Source organism: Acinonyx jubatus, chromosome A1 (genome assembly GCF_027475565.1).
Source record: "Acinonyx jubatus isolate Ajub_Pintada_27869175 chromosome A1, VMU_Ajub_asm_v1.0, whole genome shotgun sequence".
Taxonomy (NCBI): Eukaryota; Metazoa; Chordata; class Mammalia; order Carnivora; family Felidae; genus Acinonyx; species Acinonyx jubatus.
Genome location: NC_069380.1, coordinates 47,579,618 through 47,600,710, shown reverse-complemented (window position 1 = coordinate 47,600,710; position 21,093 = coordinate 47,579,618). Strand labels below are relative to the sequence as shown.

Here is a 21,093-nt window from a genome sequence, read left to right as displayed (position 1 = left end):
AAAATAGGTCGATGACTGTGGAAATGTAAAGCAGATAGAATGGAGGTGGTGTAGTGGACAGGCCTGAGAATGGGCTGCAGGTGGAGAGAGAAGTTCAGTCAAGGGTGACTCCTTATTTTGAGTTGCTTGAGAGAATTGATGTTGGGGCCATTTACTGCCAAGACAATACTGAAGGAAAAACAGATTAATTTCAGCTTTTCTGACATCAAGGGAAGGGTAGAAGGGATCATGTCTTCCCTCTCTTACTATTGGTTATGAGATCTTATGAGGTTAAATTGAATCATGAAGCTCCAACTTCCCATCAATAAGTGGGGATTTCTGGCGTTCTCTGAATGAGTAGGAAGAGAGGTTTAAAGTCATGCAAGAAGATGTACAGTTTCCTGGTGTCTTGACCTTCGTCTGCTGGTTTTCTCACTTAAATTCCGCCTCTGGGAAATTCAGGACTCACTGACCATTTATCTAGTAAGGGTGCTCACATCTCCATCTCTTGTCTTAAAATTGACTGCTGAACCCCAGATCTGTATATGCAATGGACAGAAACTTACTGTATTTTTTTAATCCCAAAACATAAACTTAATTCCTTATATTGATTCCTCTGATCAACCAATTCACAGCCCTCGTTGTTAGCCATAAATTGTTCCCTTTTTCTGCCTTGCCTCTCGACATCTTGCATATATTTATACCAAGCCCCAGGGATAACACCTAATTTCGTGTGTATCTGTCTTCCTCTTCCTCATTCTCCATTCCCACTCCACTATGTCTACTGCTGCCATCTTAGATCCTGCTCGGCCAAAGTTTTACAGTCGGCCTCCAATGGCTCTTCCTGTGTAATGATGCATTCTCTTCAGGCCACTCTCAATACTGCTGCCAACATGACTTTTCTAGTACACAAATCTGATTGTGTCAATTCTAACCTTAAAAGCCTTTGGTCATTGTCCTTTAACTCTTTTTGAGTTTGCTACTTAGCACACTACACAAGACCGTCCCTGATCAAGGCCCTGTTACTACATAATCTCTTGCCCCTGTAGACCTGCCAAATCCTTTACTCTAGTTACCCAAAACAATTTGTAGTTTTTCTGCTGCCCATTTCTATCCTTCATTGCCTGTCCATATTATCTTAGGGAAACTTCTGGGTCTACTCCAAAGCTTAATTAATGCAGACACGCTTTTATTTGCTCCCATAGCCACTTATCACATTGCACGTGATGGCCAGTTGAACAATTATTGAACAATTACTGTTCAAACTCATGGTTGTACTGTAGGCTCCTTGAAGTCGAAACATTTCTTTATAGGTGTAATATTCCGTCATCCAACACAGTTCACAGGACTGAAGAATCTAGAATAGTGTCTGACACAATAGATGTTCAATTAAGATGTGAATGAATGAATAAATAATAGGTATACAACACATAAATTAAAAATGTGAGTGATGCATATATGGTTCTGACCGGTAGAGGAAAGATTGATATTATTGTTCCCCAGCTGACTGCCCCAGTGACTAACTCCTTAGTCCCGCGTTTATTTGCTAATAATAATGATATGCTAAGCTCTGAGGATGCAGGTGTGACTTAGCCATGGCTGTTGCCATCCGTCCTAGAAGTTACAGTCTAGTAGGGAAAGAAGGCTCATCCGGCAATAATTATTTATTGAGTGCCCACTTTGTGGCAGGTAAGAGAGATACGACAGCAAAAAGAGAAAAGCTCCCTTGTCCCCCTTGGAGCATACTGTCTATTTGGAGAGACAGACGAAATAAACATAAAAACAAAATTATCTTCAGTTATCATGTGCTGAGTACCCGTGCTGTGAGAACTTACAGTGAGTTAACCTAGACCTGGAGATTGGGGTGGCTTCTTAGAGTTGAACGTCTGCTAACTAGGTAACGAGAGAAGGAGGAGGATCTTCGGTGTCACTGACACAGAGAGAGTAGTTGGAGATGTTGGGAGATGAGACTGGGATGAATTAATATGATGTAATTGTGCAGACCAAATGGTTTCTTACTAGAATCATTCATTCTGTTGATGTATGGCAGAAATGCATGTTGTTCCCTGCAAAACACTGTATTTTTAACAAATTTTATACTGTTAGAGTAAACAGTGAAAACCGTTATCACATTCACTCAGTATGTTTAAAGTTAGACCACTCTTCTAACAATAGTATCAATGGCTGCAGGAGAGAGAAAGACTACAGTGTAATGAGAAGAAAAAAAAAAAAACTTTTAAAAACTATATGTCATTCCAGGGGCAGCTGGGTGGCTCAGTGGGTTAAGCATCCGACTCCTGATTTTAGCTCAGGTCATGATCTCACGTTTGTGGGATCAAGCCACACATCAGGCTCTATTCTGACAACGTGGAGCCTGCTTGGGATTCTGTCTCCCTCTCTCTGTCCCTCCCTCACTCACTTGTTCTCTCTGTCTTTCTCAAATAAATAAATAAACTTTAAATATGTATATATATATACGTGTATATATACACGTATATACATGTATACGTATATATATACGTGTATATATATACGTATATACATGTATACGTATATATATATACGTATATATATATACTATATATATACGTATATATATATATGACATTTCTAATGTTCGTCTAATCACTAGCTTGATAAAAGCTGAGAATAAATAGGGCTCACTTAATGTAAATGCTGGAGTCACACACATATCTTTATTTGGTCAAGCGTAGTATATATATTTTACAATAACAACATCCAAACTAACCTGAGTAATCATGAGAACTTGTATTCAGTACAATTATATGTAAGAAGGAAGCAATACCAAGAATTACTTTAAAAGTACTTTAAAATTATCTTTCATGTGATTGTGTATAAGAAAATTCTGAGATTTACAAATAGTTGTGGAATTATTTCTAGACTAATCTTTTCTTTCACAAATGTAGGAAGCTGAGGTGTTACAGTGTGTATTATGTTGAATAATTAGAACAGTTTATGGATGAAAATATGGGACTAATAATTTTATTATATAATAGGACAAAGTGGACTGAAGAGTAGAAAATGTACATTATAATTTCTCATGATCTTGATAATGAAAATCTATAATCCTGCTAGATGAGTAATTACCTACAATAAATATTTTATTGGTCTGTGAAATAATAGTTTATTCTGATTGTCCTCAGTATTAAGCAGGCTGCCTAACATATGAGGCATGAGAGCATGAAGGAACTCAAGTATTATTTCAACGTTGCAACTGTGTGAATGATGCTGGCATTTTTATGTCTGGGAAGATATGGAAAGAAATACGTTAAAAAAATTTTTTTTTGAAAGGGGTAGATTAATATTGAAAAACCCAAGTCTAGTATTTAGAGAAGATCTAGAGATTGGGCTGGAGATAGAAATTTGAGAGTTATTATAATATGGATGGCATCTAAGGCCCATAGAGGGGATGATGTCATCAAGGAGGTGAGGGTAGCCACATTGGAGACTCTTTCAAGTAGGGAGTGAGTTGAAAAAAGAAAGAGAAAGGTCATCGGAAGATTATCCCCAGGCCACACCAACAGTTGTGGTTCAAAAGAATGAGAAAAGGAGGTTCAAGCAAAGGCAAAAGGAAGAGGGAGGAAGGCAGAAGAATGTCCCTGATGCTGAGCAAAAAAAGCTTTGGAAAGAAAGTGATCAGTTATAGCAAGTTGCTACCGAGAGTTTGAGAAGATGAGGACTGAGAATTAACCATTAGATTTGAAAACATGGAAGCCGCGGATGACCCACAAAAGGATGGTTTCATCTTTGAAGTTAGATTGAATTGGGTTCTAGAAAAAATGGGAAGGAAGTGGATGTAGCTAGAATTAATTATACCTATTTATAATTAATTTATATTTAGATATACATGTATATCTAAAACTTACACGTGGGGGCGCCTGGGTGGTTCAGTTGGTTAAGCATCCAACTCTTGATTTTGACTCAGGACATGATCTCATGGTTCGTGAGTTTGAGCCCTGCGTTGGGCTCTGTGCTGATGGCATGGAGGCTGCTTGGGATTCTGTCTCCTTCTCTCTCTGCCCCTCCCTCGCTTGTTCTTTGTATCTTTCTCAAAAGTAAATTAAAAAAAAAATAAATAAAACTTACACTTGTCATATATAATGTATTTAAATAGCAACACTGATAAGAAATTTTCATAAGCAGCTGAAGGATGATCAGTGGGTAAACCAATATGATTTTCTTGTGAGTACCTGAATGATTAATATTTCATTCAGTGCCAATTTTAGTCCAGGAAAACTAGTACTTTCCCTTTGCATTTACTTACACTATCAAATATTCAGTTGGCCCTAATTAAATGCACAATCTCTCATAAAAGCCCCTAGTACTAATTCACTTTATTAGCATCCTTTAGGGTAGTGTGGAGGAAATATATATGAATTCATAGGATTGGTTCACACAGAATAGCATAAGTCAAACATAACTGTGTTCAAGCTCTGATTTTGCTGTTGACTAGCTGTGTCACCCTGGCAAGTAACTTAACTCTTCTAAGTCAGTTTTCTCAACGATAAAATGTGGATAATAAGGATATGAGGATAAAATAAATGTGTCTGATGAAATTAGCATGGTGTTTGGCACATAGTTAGGGCTTAGTTAATGGAGTGATTTCGTCTTGGTGTGATTACTGACTTGTTCTTGGATGGGAAATAACTGAAATATTACGAAATTTTAGTGAACAGAAGATAGATCTTCTAATAAAGAACAGAAAAATTAGATGCCAGAAAGTAAGCCATACCTTAGAAACCACAGTCGTTGGTTCTTATTACTCTATATGTATTCATTTCTCTTTGTTACTTTGTTGCCTTTAGTGAAGTCAGATAAGCATAGTAGTTAAGACCGCAGGTCCTTACAGCACATTTGTTTTCTCAGTCCCCTGGAATCAGTTAGATATTCTAGGTTCATCTTCCAGTCTTTTCCAATCCAATCAATACTGCTAGTGATAATAGGCAATGTGTATTCACTGCTTCCTGGACACCACGCGGTGTCCTAAATGCTTTACGACTATTAACATTTTAGTCTCACAGTCTTCGGAGGTGGCCATCTTTTCTGCCTCCATTTGTACAGATGAGGGACGTGAAGCTCAGAGAGGTTAGGTCGCTTGCCCTAAGAGGACATGACTCTCTTGATAGGTAGTGGAGCTGGAATTCCATCCCAGGCAGGCTGGTTCCACAGTTTGCACTTTTTGTTTGTTTGTTTAATTTGAAAGAGACAGAGCTCAAACAGGGGAGGGGCAGAGAGAGCAGAGGAATCCCAAACAAGCTCCATGTGCTTGCACAGAGCCAGATGCAGGGCTGGAACCCACAAAACCGCGAGATCATGACCTGAGTCAAAATCAAGACTTAACTGACTGAGCCACCCAGGTGCCTCCCACAGTTTGTTTTCACATCATCCTAATTTCATTTGGGACTGTAAGATTGGATTTAAGCTGCATGGCTTTTCCCTGGTGGGGAGAGTAAAAAAGTAGATGGTATCTTTCCCCAGCAGTTCATTAGTAATCAGTAATTCATGTTGAGTATTGGATTTCCTATCCAACCTCCAGCCACTAGCCATTCAGGAATGTTCATAAAAACATTGAAAAGCAGAGTGATCATATTCTCTTGATTTACAATAAATATTAGTCATTAAAATACAAGACTTGAGGGTCAGGTTCTTTGCAGCTTATACCCAAAGAAGAAGAACCATTTTTGTATTAAGATATTTAAAAAGTTCCCACATGCGTAGCAAGGAAGCTAAATTAAGCCCTGAGTTGGGCACAATTATAGACATGCTGTCTGCCTTAGATGAGTAAGTGTATGTAAATAGAACAGTTGCTATACATGGCCTTAATGGTATGGCTTCCCTTTTTTCTGTGTAATGTAAATCACCAAATGTGAGCATTTCCATCTGACAGTAACTGTCAGTCTCAGAAGAGCACGTTGTAGGATTCAATACATGTTGCACAACAACCAAAATTGTTCTTTTCTTCAGCATGGTGATTTTTTTTTTCTTTCCATATCCAGCGGTTAGTACTAAGGCCTGAAACCCTTAGTTACAGAACAAAGTGGCTTAGCAGTAATCGAGCCTGTGTGAGGCTAAAAGAAGAATAATGAACATTCCCTGCAAGCTTCCTGCCTAGATGCAGGTGCAGGAATCAGGAGGTCATGAATAATGCATGACATGCAGATGAGGTGGTGGTTTCTCCTACTGGGGTTTTGACTTTGCTACCTTGCCTGGCTGCTATTTGTGGAAAGAAGGGAGGTGGTGGCCAGAAGTGCCACAGTGTAGACTGAGCTCACAAAAACACTGCGTATCCTTTTAAAGAAATAAAATTTGGGGAGTAGCTGAAATGCAAACCTTTTATGGTCTACTTCATCAAATGAAGCAAGCTCCAGGTTATCAATTTACTCCCTTTCAGAAAGGAAAAAAAAGCTTTCTTGTTTTACTATTTTCATTTAAGAAACTTTGTAATTATTTGTCCATACACACACTGTCATGAAATTCTTTGTAGACCGCTAAACCATGATAGAAATTATCCACTTACAGTATTTGAACTATGGATGAGTGGGATTTTGTTAAAAGATCTAAATACCTAGGGAATATTTTAATTATAAGTTAAACAAGCCCATTTTTTTCCCACTGATCTATGAATAAGAAGCTTCAAGAAGAATATACTTCTGTCATGAAAATTCATCTGGTCAGAGGATGTGGAGTGAATTAAAGAATTGTGAGTGTTTGGGCTGTTACTCCTTAGAACTTTATTTAGGCAATAGGACTCTGGCACCCTAGTGGGGATGTGGAGAAGGTTAAGAGGACTTAGGTCAGGGGGGATTTAACTGAGGAGACATTTTTTGGCTCACAATTCCATTACGATGTTTGTATTTCAAACAGATAGAATGAAAGAAAGAAGAAAGAAGAAAAGAAAAGAAATGAGGCTTGCTACCTTATGTATAATTCTTAGGCATTTCTGTGGCGTGTTTTTTTCTCTCTCCCCAATTTGGGGTGCCGGAATATGAGCTGGCTTTCATTTCTAGCTGAGTCTGTCATTTCCGCCAGGCCCCAGTTTGGCCAGATGCCAAGACCAACAGGTGATCCTTGTAGCTGCAAAAACAGCAGGAAGTGGGCCGTGCTTGAATGAGACAGTTCACCAGAGGGGCTGTCTGGCCTCTCTCCATCTTTCTGCATAATTAACATCCCCTCCCCCATGCAGAGCAGAAAATCTGTGCTGAGCCGCCCAGCTGCAGCAGCCATTGAGAAGCGCTGTGAGGAAAAGAATGTTAATAAGGGATGTTGGAAGAAATAAGCCTTCCGAGTGCAAAGTGCAGTCTGCCTCTGGATTTACAGGAAGTTTGCATCTGGCCCTTCTCAGGGGCTGGAACAGTACTATCTGTTTGGAAATAATTTTCACGTGCTAAACAGCTATAGAGAACTGGGGTTCTAATGAATCGTGGAGCCGCTGGTTCTGACTTAAAGACCAGCTTAAAATTTCTGTTTGCTGTCTTGCAAATAAGAGAAATGTGTGGGATGTAATAACACAAGCCGAAAGACTGCTTAGATCTCACAAATCCTAGTAAAGATAGAACAAAGCAGGAAGTTGGCCAGAGGGAAGCAGGAAGTAGGGCATACTGTGTTGCCAGTGAGTGACCCACAAAGAGGTGGAGTTTCAGCAACTAGCTCCTGATTGGAAGATATCAGCAGTTCTTGGAAATACAAACTTCCAGCAGATGACTCTAACCCTGAAAGCTTGTACAACAATAGTTTTTGCTTCGCCATTATTTAGCTAAAGTTTCGGATTGACTGCCTTCCTCAAAGCCCAGCTGCAGAGCATGACACCTAGAAAGCTTTTCTCCTGGAAATAACTGCTCACCCTTCCTTCTTCCCCCATTCTCAGATTCTGTTCCTGGACATTTGGATGAAGTTACTTTGGTGGAAGGAAAAAAAAAAAAAAACAAACCCTTTTCTTTTATCTTCTCAGGTTCTAGGTCTGAGGACCTGGAGATTAAACTGACAAAAGACCAACTGACTAAATACACACACATACAAACTGACAAAAGACAGATTGGTGAGAAGGGGGAAAAAGCCTGTTTATACACATAACATGCATGCATGCAGGAATACTCTGTGAGTCGTAACTCAAAGGGGTTAAAATTTGGATCTTCTATACCGTTTAGCAAAGAGTGAAAAACTGTGAAGTGATGAGTCAAAAGAAAAGGTGGGGTCTGAAGTTCTAGTCGGGTAGATGGTAGGAAGGTAACTAGGAAACAGATGGGGGAAACTCATGGCAAATAAGGATTGTTGACTCAGCCACATCTCAGTACCATCACAGGTGAAGAGTTGTGTGTTGCACTTCACGGTAGTAGAGGTGGGGCGGGACCCCTTTACAAATGAAAATTTCCTTTACTAAAGGGAAATTTATGTCCTTATTTTTAGGCATATAAAGGGAGAGTATAGACCTCCTTCTGTGTCTGCTGTTTCTTGTCTTCAACTCAAAATAATCCTTCTGCCAAAGTAGCGTATTTGAGGGTAGCATACTCTGACCTTCATTATCTTGCTTCTTAGGGTTTGAATTCTACTAGTTGACTCAGGGAATGTGCACGTAGAGTCCCCCTGATATCCCTTGTGGGAGGACGTAGCAGACGGGACTCATTGAAGGCAAACATCAGACCTTTCATTACTTTTACCCACTTCTAAACCTGGCAAAGATTAGCTAGTCAGTAACTTTTTTGTTGGACCGAATGAATCTGTCATTCAACTAAAACTGGTGGTTCTGCATTTGGGGGGGTCTTCTCAGTGAACCTTGTGGCAAGTCGTTGTTGTGTCAAAAGTGCTGCAAGAGGAAAGAGAGACTGCAGGTGTGAATGCCTAGGAATGAACTGTATTCATTTACTAAGAGGTGATTATGGGGCATTGTGCAATAAGCATACCTACAAGAGATCATTTATAAATAAGACCTTTTTTTTCTTTTGTTCATTTGTAATCAGGAATGTGCTTTTTTAATGACTGGATTATTCTCATCTGCCTACAGAGTACATCCGTCCCCAGTATCAAGGGTCCGGGGAAATCGAATGAATAATCAGAAGTTTGCTTGGTGAGTATATATCTAAGTTATGAAAATTGGCGAGTCTTATAGGAAGTTTCAATAGGGCTATGTTAAAACAGAAGAGAATTTTTTCCGCTTCTCTCTAAAGAATACATTTCTGCCAACTGGACCAGAGTCTCCTTTTCCTTTGGAAAGTTCTAAATAAAAGCGATAAAGTTCCTTCTCAGCCAAAACTCACCAAAACCGGAGTGCAACATTTTTCTCCTAAAAGATATGGTATATTTTCTAGGATTATTAACTGTTACATTTTTAAAGAACGTTTCCCTTTTTTGGAAGATATTGTAAGCTTTTTAGTGATATATAGGCAACAACTCAGATTTTTCTCAGGTACCAACTTTCAGTTCTTATAAAGATTTTCATAGTAAGTTCATCTATTGTATTAATTTTGATGATTGCTATTTAGATGATTTTTTCCCTGATCTTAGACATAAATATCTAGGGATTTTTTTTTTTTTTTAATTTAGGGCGTATGAAGGCCTTTTTGTCTTCTTTGTCTTTCTTTTCTCTATCTCTCTCTCTGTCTCTCTCTTTTTTTTTTTTTTGGCTTAAAAGAATATACATTTATTCTCTTAAAGTTTCAGAGGTCAGAAATCCAAAAGGAGTCTAATGGGGCTAAGTCAAGGTGTCAGGTGGGTTGATTCCTTTTGGAGGCTTTAGGGGACAATCCATTCCTGGTGTTTTCTGTGATCCAGAGGCCATTCTCATTCCTTGACTTATGGCCCCACATCACATGGCTTTCTCCACCTGCTTCCCATGCCACCACATTGTCTCCTTCCTTTCTGTAGTCAAATCTCTTTGTGCCTTCCTTTTACAAAGACACTTGTGATTGCTTCTCACGCCCACCTAGATAGCCTAGAATAATCTTCCTATCTCAAGATCCTTAATCACATGTACAGAATTCACTCTTCCATGGACGGTAACATTCATGAGGTCCAGGGATTAAGACATGGATCGAAGATCTTCTTTCACTGAATAGTTCTTGAAAAAAAATAAAAATAAATGGAACTTAGAGGAAATGACCTAAAAAGTTATTTCAGTCACAAAACTTCAATTACTAATTCTTTAAAGAAGTAATTTAAAGTGTTTCACAAACGTTTCATGTGAAACAAAAAATTAATGTACTTTGTTTACATGACTCCATTCCACAAAATTAACCTTTCTACACATCGTGTAGCTTCAAAAAAGGAAAGAAAAGAGAAATAAAAAATTGATCCATGTACTGTATTACTTCAAAAGTCTGTGGAAATTCACAGATCTCCACTTTTACTTCATTGGATTGTGCTTAGAATGGGATTGTGAATAAAAACTTTTTTCTAAGTATGGGAAGATGATTACCAAAGATTGAGCTTCCAAATTAATTTTGTTCCTAAGTCAGGATTATTTTTAGACACAAAATAATGATTCTTTGAATTTGAATAGTGCGTAATCAGCTCACCTCCCTTCCCCCATTAAATCTAATTAACGCTCACAATAGCCTGGTGATGTTGTTAAATATTGTGCTTTTCTTTTTCATGGAGGGGGAAATAGAGCACAGGGAACATGCTGTCTAAAAGCTGGGGCATCCTCATGGTCTCTCTCAGTCACTAAAGCATACTGTCCCCTGTCAAACCTGGAAAGCTGAGCGAATAATGATGCCGATGCCCATTACATAAAAGGAAAGGGAGAGAGCACGTTCTTTCTTGACCGCACAGAACTGATACTCCTTCTCAGTACAAGGCGTACTGTACTAAAGGAACTTTACAACAGACAGAGAGTATGAGATGCTCCAGTGAGCAATGTGAGCTAATGGGTAGAGTACAACATGGATAGTTACCACATCCACGTTCTAACAACTGATTTCTCAGCGGCTAAGTGGCGATCGCTGAGTAAATAACAAATAGTCTTTCCTTCACTCTTCCTTTCTGAACTATTGGAGTAATGGTAATTCGTTCCTACATAATTCATAGCACGTTATTTGGTGAGTAAATTTAAACGACTTTTATCTCCAGAGAAGTAATCCATGAAAAACAAAAAGGATTTTTACTACTAGCCTTGAGAAAATTCAACTTTTATTTATTCAGCAGCATTTATTTACAGTCCCTGGCACTATGAAGAGCACTAGATTAGAAAAATAAAACCTGGTTTCTGTCCTCAAGGAGCTCACTCTCTTGCAGGTGAGGGGTGTGTGTGTGTGTGTGTGTGTGTGTGTGTGTGTGTGTGTGTGACATATATATGATAGATCGAGAATTAGTAGGAAAAGCAGAGGGTTGAGTTACTGCTTTCATGTATATTGAAATTCATATACAAGGACCTGGAGATATTTCTAAATTAACTATAGTAGGAGCATACGTGGATTTAAAATATGTGCTTTATTTGGTCACGAGTTAGTTAAAATCCCTATTATATATAGTACCTTGAATTTTCCTTAAGTAAATGCTGTGAGGCTGGTAGATGGAAATAAATCACCTAGTTAGGAAGAAGCCCAGCGAATCACCCAGTGTCTACATCTAGTTGAATGATAAACACTTCCTATTTCTTTGTGAAAGATTGGCTCTGGAAATTCAGAAAGTTAAAATACTCACGCTAGCAATGGAGATAAAGGGAAAATGACTGTTGATCTTCCCCGAATAGAAGTTTGGGATACTTAATAGAATTATGAGGTATATACAACACTAGCTTGGCTCTGGCTTGAGTTAGATCTGCAAACACTGTTTGTGAGTGATGTTGGGTGATGTTGTGAAGTTGGATTAGCAAATGCTCCAATCAGTTAAAAAATATTGTTCATTAGAAAAGCAATTAAGCCTCACTAAAACATGAAAAGGCTTGAACTTATAAGCTATGCACAGGAAATGCATGACAATTGGTGCGTTGTAAATGCCAGGGGCTGTGGTTGAGCTATGAAACCAGTGTTTATTATTGAGTGAAGATGGTTTAAAATTTTAAGTAGTGTTTTCCTTTGCATAATGTTAGTCTGTGAGGACGCAACCACTGACCTCATTCCTGTGGCAGCATTTCTTCTCTCTGGAACTGAAGAAATGTGTGGAAAGAAAAGAACGTCTGTTCAAGGCAAACAAACCTGCTGGAATGGAAAGAGGATGTGGTAACAAATGTAGGTATCCAGGGAGGAGATGAAAGCACCAGGATGTAAGGGGTGCAATGACAGATGTTAGGATGGAGCCAGGTTTGCTGTAGCTGTCTGCTGACCTCCAGGGATTAAAGAGTGATGGCAGTAAGAACTTCATGACAGGTATGTTCGCACCCCAGTGAAGAACATGAGATCAGTGTACAACTCATTTAATATTCACTTAATCAAAGGTAGCAGTCCAACCAGACATAAACTCTGTCCATCAGAACGGCTCTCCCCTCGCTGCAACTCCACTATAGGAATATTTGTGGATTCCAGGATTGATGAAGCATTTGAGGTTCAGCATGTGAATTTCATTCTGTATTTCATGTGCATATCCCTTCTCTTTCCCTCTTTCCTTCCTCATTGACACTAAGTAGAGGTAATCATACCTTCCTTTGTCCAGTAACTACGAAAACCTTTTTTAGGGCGTTTGCTACTCTCTTGCAGGTAATAATGCCAGGAAAAAAAATATTTTGCTCCACTGCGGGGAAAGGAGGCAAGCTTTGTTAAGAGAATTCAATGTGCAGAGAGTTCTTTACAGATTTTTTGGGGGTAAAGGTGGTATATTCTGATATCAAATGCACAGAGTGGCTGCTTCCATGTCATCTTCCAGTTGTTTTATACTCAGAGATATGATAGAGATCTGGAATCTGTGTTTGGTGTGTATGTGTAGGTTGGAACAGGACAGGGAGGGGTTTGGTGGGGAATATCTCTGAGCTAAACACCGGAATTGATATACAGCTCCAGAAATTCCCAGGATCAGCTTGAGTAGCCTAAAGGCATATGTATGGATACATGCTCATTTTTATCTTTTTACCCTTTCTTCCCTCCTCTTCACTTCACCCTCTATCCTGCTGCATTCCTGAAATTATAGGGGACTTGGGTATATATCGTTCTTTGGTGATTGTTGTAATGGTAGTTATGCTTGGTACCCAAACATGCATCCAGGGCTCTTAATGCAAGAGTAGCTGTGAGCATTACATAATAGAGATTTTATGGGCTATTTATATAATGACAGAAAATAAAGTATTAACAGGAATTATCATCAGTATAATAGAAGTAATTTGCTCTAACCAGTTGGATGCTGTCACCACTTGTCTCAATTATGGTTTATTTCTTACCAACATGTCTGAGATGTTATGTAGCTGTATACACAAAGAAGTCCCAGTTTTAATAGTGTATGCAAATTATGACACATTCTGAGTGTGAATCACATTTCACATTTGGATATGAGAAAGTTCTGTGTCACAAATTCTTGTGGAGAGCAGAAAGAACCTTTTCACACTGTGATGCTTTATTATTGGCTGTATAGTGCTACAATGAGCTCAAATATTTAAATGCCTCCAGTTGCAAATGTTAGATGTGATTCCACAGAATCTTCCTGAAGGTTATAACTAGTATGTACCTTTTTCATAAAAGTAAGAGCACTTCTTGTTTAAACCTTTTGCCTTAATAGTTAGTGGAAGACACTGAAGTTGTTGATACTGGAAACCTCTCAGAAAGCTGACGCAGAAACCTCTCAGAAAGCTCCCCTTTAGGGAGGGACAGAGCATTTCCAAATATAGTAGTTATCAGTTTCAGAGTTGAAGGAAACGTAAGCAAGTTTATTTCAGCTTCTCACTTTCCACATGTAGAAATGGAGGCCCAAAGACAGCAAGGTAACATGTCAGACGTGGGCATAAACCCAGGTTTCTTCAAACCTGTCCAGTCGTCTTTCTGCTACATAGCAGTTGCTACCTATGGGTACAGCAAGAGAAATGCTAATGATTAAGTAAGATAGATAGCTAATTCATCACTAATTAATAAGCAGGAAGCTTTTGGGAAGTTCCCATGATGTTGGTATGATGCCTGGAGAGAAGGGGGCCATTGGAGAGGCCCTCATGAAGACAGTGCTGCCCACTCTATGTGGCAGTTACTTTGCCAAAGTGTTTATGCAGCATCTCGTGGATCCTTGCATGCTAATTGTTTATAGATAATATTGATTATGTTACATTAATTACTAGAGCATTCCACTGTTTTGCTTCTTGACTGACAGAGCAAAAATTGTGGTAATATGTATGGACATGAATATGTGTAAATTTTAGTTCCCAGAATGCCTTCCTGGCCTCGTGGGTTTTTTAATCCATACATGTTGGCAAATAAGTGACAGCAGGTTGCCTGTAGATTTAATTTGGAAGCATACTCTCTCCAGTGTTTGATAACAGATTCGGAAAATGGGCCATAGTTCATGTAATTGTGAACCAGTTTGCAAGTTCTCTGTATTCATACTGAATTGCAATGAAAAGAGTGCCTCCAGGGTGTTGCTACATTTTAATTCCCTCCAAATTCACATCTTTTTGTATTTCATAATCCAGTCTCAGCTATTAAGTTCTTTAATTACTTCTACCCCCTCGTCATAGCTTGGTGACGATTATGTATACTTCAAACCTGTGTACCATCTTTCAGATTGACCTTATTAAAGACCTTTGTCTAATTTTCCTGAATTCTCCATTACCCAGAATTTCAACAAAAAACCTCACGATAAAAGTGTTTCACATTCCTGTCAGTATCAGCTGAGTTTTGTCTCTCATATTGCTTCAGTCACAATAAAGATGGTTTGGGAAAAAAAAATTAAAGAAGGTTATTTTCTGCAATTATTTCCTTAATTATAGAAGAATTTGGCTAGAAGATCATGCTGGGCCACAAAGGTCACCACTTCTGAGACATTTTTCTACTTAAAGTCCATGGGCATTTTGTTTTTACCAACGTGCTGCTCAGAAGCACATGAGTGTCTTACTGAAAACCTGATAGAAGACCCTGTAGGGCCTGTCATTATACTCTTTGTTGATTCTAGCATCTTCTCAGCTAGGCGTGACCCTATCATGTAATAAAATGTCTCCATTCTATTAACTAATTTTTCAAAAAATTTTTTAAAGATTTCTTTTAAGTCATCTCTATTCCAACATGGGGCTTGAACTCATGACTCTGAGATCAAGAATCACATGCTCTTCCAACTTAGCCAGCCAGGTGCTCTTACTAATTAATTTTAGCATGGCCAAGAGATATTACTTCAGTATTCAAATGGACTTGTTTGGAAAATCCAAAATTTGTGGAGTCTGAACAACTACTTCTAAATAGCACATGGGTCACAGAAGAAAGCTCAAGGGAAATTTAAAAATATTAAGTCAATGAAAGTAAGAGCACAACTTACCAAAATTTGTGAAATGCATCAAAAGCAATGTTTAAAAGGGAATTTATAGCATCAAGGTATCTATTAGAAAAGAAGAAAGATCTGAAATCGATAATCTAGCCTTCCATATTAGGAAACCAGAGGAAACTAAATCCAAAGTAAACAAAAAAACCAAAAAAACAAAAACAACAGGTTGTAATTCTGGGATTGATAACATTTTCCATGTGATTACTTTTTTAGGTTGGTTTTATATACTTAAGGATATTTAAAATTATGCAATCTGAAATCATGAGTTACTTTGGGAAAGCTACTTGAACCATAGCTTTTAAAGAGTTTTAAATTGTACAGTGTGCATTATTCTCTATCGCATTCTCCTCCCTGTTAAACTTGTTCTTGCATAGAACTTTAAAATAATGGTTGTGTGGTAAGGAAACATGAGGAATAGGGAACGTAGGGAGTCGTTAATGAATAATGCAGAATAAAGCCATCCCAGTATGAAAAAACTATGCATCTCTGAAAGTACCAGCACAAGGCATGTTATAATTAATACATAAAATTAAAATGAACACTTTATTTTTAAGGTTTATTTAATTTATTTTGAGAGACAGTGAACAAGCAGGGGAGGAACAGAGAGAGAGAATCCCAAGCAGGCTCCGTGCTGTCAGTGCAGAGCCCCACACAAGGCTTGATCCCACAAACGGGTAAGATCATAACCTGAGCAGAAATCAAGAGTTGGACTCAACCAACTGAGCCACCCAGGTGCCCCAAAAGGTCTTTCTTTGTTTTAACTTTAAAATTGCTAATTCACTGCCCGTGTATATACAGAGAAATCACCGTATCTTAGAGATGCATTTGTTTTTAGTCCCTCATAGTATTTTCCAGTGAATATATTTGGAGTAAAAAATTGATTAATCATAGTTGTCTTCTAAATATATATTTGAAAGATAAAATGACTAATATTGGGTCCCAATCAAAAATCCTAATGTGTTTCCTTGAGTATGCTGGAAATACTACTGAGGCTAATATATCATAAGGGGATTTCTTTGTGAGAATGCAGGATGTGTCCGTAGTTTTATTCTGATTTTCATTTATCATGCAAATTTGCAAAGTCATCTTTCTAGCCATGGAGATTTCTTCGTCTGCTTGTGGACAGTGAACTAGCAATTTTGTTTAGTTAAGTATATTCTCACCTTACTTTAATTTTTCTCAATGACCACTAGATTTTCATAAAGTTTCCTGGTAATTTCCTTAAAACTAGCTATTATATTTCTTTCTTAGTACAGCACTAGGTTTTCTAAGGTAGGATCAGTATCTTAATTAAGATATTTCTTTTAATCAGTTTCAAGAGAGCAGTAGATGGTATGTGACTCATTTATCCAAAAATTAAAACCTACCAGTATCGCAAAGGCTTTTAGTCACAGCTGCTCCATATAAGCCCACAGCTGAGAAGTAGCTGGAGGGCCCCAGACGCTGCTGGAACCAGCTGTCTGCTTGTAACCATTTGCCTCTGCTGCACCTTCATTCGGTTGAATCTCCGTTATCAGGTGAGATTCTTTTGTCAGAAGCAGTGGAAGCTGACGGAGTCTGGCCAACTTGAGCAAAAGGTAATTTCCTAGACAAGGACATGAGGTGGGTTACGAAGTCAAAGGAGAAACAGCAGAGCTGGGCCTCGGGAAACACAGGAAGCAGGACAGCACCTGGGGTCTCGGAGCAGGATGTAATAAGCAGGTGCAGGCTTAGAGTGACTTAGCTCCGGCTCCTTGATGTCACCTCCTCAAAACCACAACAGAGCGAGGCAGAGTCTGATCGGCCTCAGGCTGGCTCAGGTGCCCAGCCCTTGGCCGGGGGAAGAAGGGGGCCTTGGTTACCAAGTCCATCATGATTCGGTGAACTAGAAGCTGCCGTTAAAGGCACTTAATGAACGTTAAATGTTATGACTTGGCACCCAGCTCTTCTTAGGTTTTGGACGATGAAGATGATCCACAATTAGTCACTAAAAGCAGTGGCTTGTTTTAGGTCTTATTGGCGATTATTGAACTGGGCGAATCATAACAATGTTCAGTCAAACTAGACTCCATTTACCTTAAAACTTTTAATTTTTTATTCTAATCCCCCCAAACCATCTATTTCCCTCAGAAAGCCCACTTTGAATCCCGTATATAAAAAGGTAGTGTTTAAAACCAAACACACATAGTCACTGTATTAAGATACAGAGAATAGAGGAACCCCCTGTGAAAGGAGGAAAGCTTACATCTACAGCTTGGGTTCTGGTATAAATTTGTCACTCAGCCTAAATTACTCTTTATACTTTTTCCACTTAAGCATTTCTTTTTTTTTTCTTTCTTAATTTTTAAAGTTTATTTACATGTTTTGAGAGACACAGAGACAGCATGAGTGGGGGCGGGGCAGAGAGAATGGGAGAGCGAGAGAGATCGGGAATGAGAATGAATCCCAGTCAGGCTCCTCACTGTCAGCGCAGAGCTCGATGTGGGGCCCGAACTCACGAAGCCGTGAGATCATGACCTGAGCTGAAACTGAGAGTCGGATGCTTAACTGACTGAGCCACCGAGGCACCCCTGCACTCAGTATTTCTAATTAAGTGAATGAATGAATGGTATCTGACCCAAACTTTTCAGATTAGGTCTTGGGAAGAGTGCAAAAGAAGTAATACTCGTTAGTATCACCTTGGATGAAAGTGTTTCGTAAACCCTAGGTATTTAGCTCACAGTCCGCTGTCAACTTTACATAAAAGGAATCTTTCCTACCACCTGGGTGATTCTCTGACACACCCAGCATTTGTTCTACCCTCAAAGAAAGCTGTAGTTGAACTCAGCTCTCTTTAGTCCCTCTTAAACTGTAACCATTTAGAATCCTAGGGTGTCTGGAGTTGCCCAGTCAGTTAAGCATCCAGCTCTTGATTTTGGCTCAGGCTGTGATCCCAAGGTTGTGGGATTGAGTCCCACGTTGGCTCTGTACTGAGCATGGATCCTGCTTAAGATTCTCTATCTCCCTCTGCCCCTCTCCTGCTTGCACATGTGCACACACACACATGTGCTCTCTCTAAAAAAAAAAAAAAAAAAAAAAAAAAAAAAGATTTTACAACCCTGAGCAGGTAAATTTATGTGGGTAGGACTGTGGTTCAATGCATTAGGTAAATATGTACTCCAGAAAGCCCACATACTACATCTAAGCAGAAATGGTAGCTTTTTAGGATAAAGATGGAACTTCGGTTTCTGGGAAGGCCAAATAAACAGAAAGGTAATTCTCTGTATGTTACCAATTTTGTGTGATCATTGAATCTTCTCCTCATCCTGTGATATATTTGGAATGCCCTCATAAATGGACGTCTCAGGTTACATCCTTCAGAAAAGCTGTTATTTAAAAATCACCCATAATATTAAATTAGCATTATTGTAAAATTGAAATGTCTCCAGTTCTATCAATTTGCTCATTCCTCTACTCATTGCCTTTTTTCCTCAGAGGACCGTTAAGAAAAACATTGCTTTCCTTAGAGTTTGCGGTTGATAGATATGGAGAAAGAAAATCTCTTTCTATTATTTTTTCACTTTAGACCTGAATTATTTTGTACTCTTTGAAGAACCCTGTAGCTTAACGGCAAGAATGGACTGATTTCTTGCAGGGAAAGTAGCTTACAGTAATCTTCCCCAAAGTTTACAGGCTGTGAAGTATTTATTTGGGAAAGAGAAGGAAGTGTGGAATTACAGTGGAGGTAGGAAACAAAGGCCAAAGGCGACCACGTTGAGAACAGCAGGAGGTTGCTGCCACCTAGAGGTAGGAGTTGATAAATTCTGAGCCTGCTGTAAACACTCAAAAGGATCTGAGGTAGGCGTTGATGTAATAGTATCATAAAACTGAAATGCAGCCAGTGTGTTCAGTCTCTACATCTAAATGGGACTGGGCTCATTCTGTCTCCTTCCCTGTTGGTACTGTGCCAATATTTCCTATGAAATACTGCTGACCCTCGTGGGTTTTTCTACTTTTGTGGACAGTAACCTTGTTTTCGATCATAAAAACTTACGTTAAATCATCAGAAGTCCTCCCATACAATAAAAGCTCAATTATTTGAAGGTCACGATTACCCTGGCTAATAGATAATGTGTTTCCCATAATCCACACCCGATCTCTTTCATATACTACACCAGGAGTATACATTCCCTCTGAATTGTGTGGCTGATGCTCTCCTGTCTCTCAGGGAAGCGCGGGTAGGAGAGAGACTTTTGAGAGGAGAGCGGAGAGTCCCTGGGATACCATTCAGAGGAAGGGACCCTGAGACTTAACCCTAAGTTAAGCTAAAACCTAAAACTGTCACAGCACCAGCCTCAAGAATAATATGCCGTTTGGCTCCTTTTCATCTTGGTTTTATTAGGAACTGACTGTACATAGCAATGCCATTTTTTTTTCATTGTATTGTGAAGACATTTTTACCAGAAAAGCACCCCTCATAAAGAAGCCTCCACAGCCACAAATGTTGTGCTGCCGCATTTGGCTTGTGATTCTCTCTTTTGAGGACTGTCATAGTGCACAGCCCCAGGGGGCACTACTCACATGGTCATCTGTGTGAAGGGTGCCTTCTGTCGGACTAAAGAAACACAAAACCAGGGGCGCCTGGGTGGCTCAGTTGGTTAAACCGCCCACTTCGGCTCAGGTCATGATCTCGCGGGCCCTGAGCTCGAGCCCCGCCTCGGGCTCTGTGCTGACAGCTCAGAGCCTGGAGCCTGTTTCAGATTCTGTGTCTCCCTCTCTCTGACCCTCCCCCGTTCATGCTCTGTCTCTCTCTGTCTCAAAAATAAATAAACGTTAAAAAAAAAAAAAAGAAAAGAAACACAGAACTGGCTTGGAAAGGTGAGAAAATATGAAGAGAACGTGTGTGAGTTTACGCGTCTGCCCCTCTCTCTGCTCCTGAATAGGAGACTTGATTGAATGTGGTTGATGATTGTGATGATGGTTTTCAGGGGGGAAGGGCTTCAAAAAATACCAGAACATATTGGCAATACCTTCTAGAAAATGAGGATGGCAATCAGTGCTCCTTGTTTATTTTAAATCCTACTGCTGCCTTAGAACACATTAACTGAATCTGTTCTTTCTCTTAGCCTGTATTTGATTTTCAGTTGCAATTTAAATATTTACATTCTCTGTCACTTTTACAAACCTGAACACTTTTGAAATTGCCAGAAAAAAATTTTTTAACTCAACAGCATCATCACTTTTCCAGAATATGTGTGCTCATTCATCGGTTCCCTCATTCCATAAAATTACGGCACCCACAATGATCTGGCCACTTGTCGGCACTCTGGGGATGGTGTATTTAAAAAGACAAACAGGTCCTCTGCCTTCCCAGAGCTCAGCGTCTGGTACGGTGAGGCAGACAACTAACAAACGTTTGGTAGCGATGAGTACACCGATGAGAAGTGTAACCAGGATATGAGTGGAGATGACTGGAATGCCATCCGACAGGCTTGGGCACAAAGAAGCCTCTTGAAAGGAGTTGACACAGAAGCTGGGAGCTGGATGGGAAGGAGCCAGCTGCGTGAGGATCTGGGGGAAATTATTCCAGGTGCTAGAAACAAGGGCCCAGGGATGGGAACAAAACTGGAACATTCGAGGAACATTAAAAAGTGAGTAGGGGGTGGGTGTAACAAGATAAGGTCAGAGAGGTTGGCTGGACAGAAGCACACAGTCTACAGTCTGTGGGTGTCACAGGAGCCGCGGAAGGAGAATGAAATG

The 21,093-nt window shown here is 39.4% G+C and overlaps 1 protein-coding gene across 12 annotated transcripts in view; it reads left to right on the top strand.

Moving 5' to 3' along the window:
* Window positions 1–21,093, top strand: part of KLF12 (KLF transcription factor 12) — a 436,782-nt gene that overhangs the window by 357,676 nt on the left and 58,013 nt on the right. For all 12 annotated transcript variants that reach the window (XM_053216467.1, XM_027064992.2, XM_053216430.1 and 9 more), the window contains one exon: window positions 8,999–9,061. In XM_053216467.1, coding sequence (XP_053072442.1) covers window positions 8,999–9,061 — 63 coding nt within the window. The remainder of the gene's footprint in view (window positions 1–8,998; window positions 9,062–21,093) is intronic.